This window comes from Penaeus monodon, chromosome 34, assembly GCF_015228065.2.
Source record: "Penaeus monodon isolate SGIC_2016 chromosome 34, NSTDA_Pmon_1, whole genome shotgun sequence".
NCBI lineage: Eukaryota > Metazoa > Arthropoda > Malacostraca > Decapoda > Penaeidae > Penaeus > Penaeus monodon.
The window spans coordinates 8,635,571-8,637,999 of record NC_051419.1 but is presented as its reverse complement, the minus strand read 5'-3'; the positions used below and the strand labels follow the sequence as shown (position 1 = coordinate 8,637,999).

The 2,429-nt window shown below is 38.4% G+C and overlaps 1 protein-coding gene across 2 annotated transcripts in view; it reads right to left on the bottom strand.

Annotated features, from left to right (window-relative positions):
* Positions 1 to 229: 229 nt before the first annotated feature.
* The window catches only part of LOC119594569 (choline-phosphate cytidylyltransferase B-like), a gene marked incomplete at its 5' end in the record, with an annotated part of 6,756 nt that continues 4,556 nt past the window's right edge, over positions 230 to 2,429 (bottom strand). For both annotated transcript variants that reach the window (XM_037943604.1, XM_037943605.1), the window contains 4 exon segments: positions 230 to 467; positions 1,291 to 1,556; positions 1,724 to 1,945; positions 2,199 to 2,350. In XM_037943604.1, the coding sequence (XP_037799532.1) occupies positions 365 to 467; positions 1,291 to 1,556; positions 1,724 to 1,945; positions 2,199 to 2,350 (743 nt within the window).

The window sequence follows — 2,429 nt, the reverse complement described above, 5'->3', positions numbered from 1 at the left end:
CCATCTTAGACAGTGCAGAAGGGAAATACCCAGAAGATGTCAACTACAAAAATTTGAGCCTTGGGAAGGACAGTAATATTTCAATATTACATAAAAAAACAACTTTCATAAAAAAAAAAAAAAGATAACAATACCTTTTATAAGGAAGGAAAAAAAAAGGAGAGAGAGAGAGAGAAAAAAAAAAACAGACTACTTCAATTCACTTCCTTAGGTCACTGAAATACCGGGAAATCAAGTCGTAACATTTCTTAAGTGCTTTCACAATCTGCGAGACGATGCAACAGTAATGGTTCTGGGATCGGTGGCGTACTGGGCTGGTTGCCTGGGGCCGGGCTGGGCCGCAAAAATGGGGAGAAGGCAGTTCTCACATGGACGCAGGTTCGTATTCGTCATCAGAGTAATCGTCGTCCACCAACGATCCGCCACCGCGCAGCGAGAAGTCGAACTTGGTGGACTTGGCTGGGGGGCTGCAGAGAGAGAGGAGGGAGAGAAAAGGAGTGATGACAAAATAGGTAAGAGGTAATGAGAAGGAGAAAGAAACTGTTCCTGAAGATGAGGACTAAAGAATGATTTGATTTATTTTGATTAATTTAGTGAAATGATTAACTGGTGTGGCCAGGCCAGAAAAATTAAGTGGCAAACATAGCTGTAGGGAATGTACAAACATAAAAATTTCTAAACTTACACTGGTTAATACTAATTTTTACCCAATTATTTATTCAACTTAATCCAACAGTTAGACTATGAAAATTTCATCAGTTTCTTTATATATTCAAAAGAAGCTAATTGATATTTTGGTCTCTTTGTCTTTATACTAATTAGCTATTATAACTAATGACCTACTACAGCAATCTTCAAACATTAAAAAAAAGATAAAGGCAACAATCAGAATATGTTCTCTAAAAGTATGATCAACTTTAGTCGGCCTTTTAAATAAATATAAAATCTATGAGGTATCTTCCTTCTTTAATGTACCAACTCTGTTAATGAAAATCAAGTAAAGCTTAATGAAATATACTGAGACAATTAGATAAAAAAAAGCCTGCAAAATGTTCCTAATATACTGTAAGGGATAATCACACTTTGTGTAACTATCCTCATTTGAGCTATTGTAAAGTTTACAAAAATCAAGAAATACAGAAAATGAAAACATGCATAGAGATAAGACTAAATCTTTGCAGATTAAACATGATGATGCATCACTCTGTCACTACTTTGAACCTACACCCTTGTAATAAACAAATGACCTGTTCAATCCCTAAATCCTGTTCCCCAGAACGATCCACCCACCTGTTACAATCTTCAGAGGATTGGCTGATGGCCTTGGGGGATGAGGGAGGGGAGAGGGCACTCATGACGGAGTCCTTCTTCTCAGTGAGGTACTGGGTGAGCCTCCCATCTCGGCCAAAGAGCATGAGGAAGGTGTCAATGAACTCTCTGCTCTTCTCCTCCCACTTGCTGATAAGGTCGGTCTTCTTGCCTTCAATATCCTCAAACATTTCCTTGCCCTTCTTCTTGAGGTCGTCAATCTTATTTTGTAGCCGGTACTTTTTCTCCTGTGAGAGGGTTTTAAGGTTAGTGCTGTGTCCATTTACAAGGCTGTATTTATGCAATCGTGAGTGAAGTCTCTTTGCGTAATGAGCCAAGATGTGCAAAATTGTGTACAATGACTTAAATAATGAAGTATATAAAAGATTATCCACTCTTACTGCCTCATACTCACATTAATATATGATACATTAAGATCCTTTGCACTGTATCCTCGAGCTAAATTTCTTCTGACATAAACGTCATAATCCTTAACAATCCTCGACACTACGTCACTAGTGGACACCCCTTCTGTTCGTTCTGTTGTCACAAACATGCCTCGTTCTTTGATGTGTGCATACACATCGGTAGCACTGCCAGTTGTGTATGGGATATCGTCATGAGCCACAAAATCAATCTGGAAAATTATTTGCATGTCTTACGTAACATAAATAACCTCCTCATACCAAATTTTCTCTTGATTCACCAACTTATCAACATAACATCAAAATGGAGTAAAAAGATCAGTGAAAGAATGAAAGAAATTAAGGAATACACTTCTTACATCTACACTCCTTTCTCAAATCACCCGATTAACAAAACTGAGCTAATTTTGATGGTTAACAAAGAAAAGCTGTGTATAGATCTGTGCAGACATAGTTATTTCTTACCTTGTGTTTATCCAAGAATTCGTCATCTAAGCTCCAAGGGGCATCTGGCACCACTTCGTCCACATAACGGCAGTGACGAACAGCCTCGTATCTCTCATCTTCCGACATAACCGTGCGGCCCTTTCGACTGTGGGTTAGGGCGTCACTGCACACTGCAAGGGTATTTCTTCAATGAGATTATTTAAAGACTAAAAAGACTTAAAGACTTACATCAATATTCAAGGAGGAGGT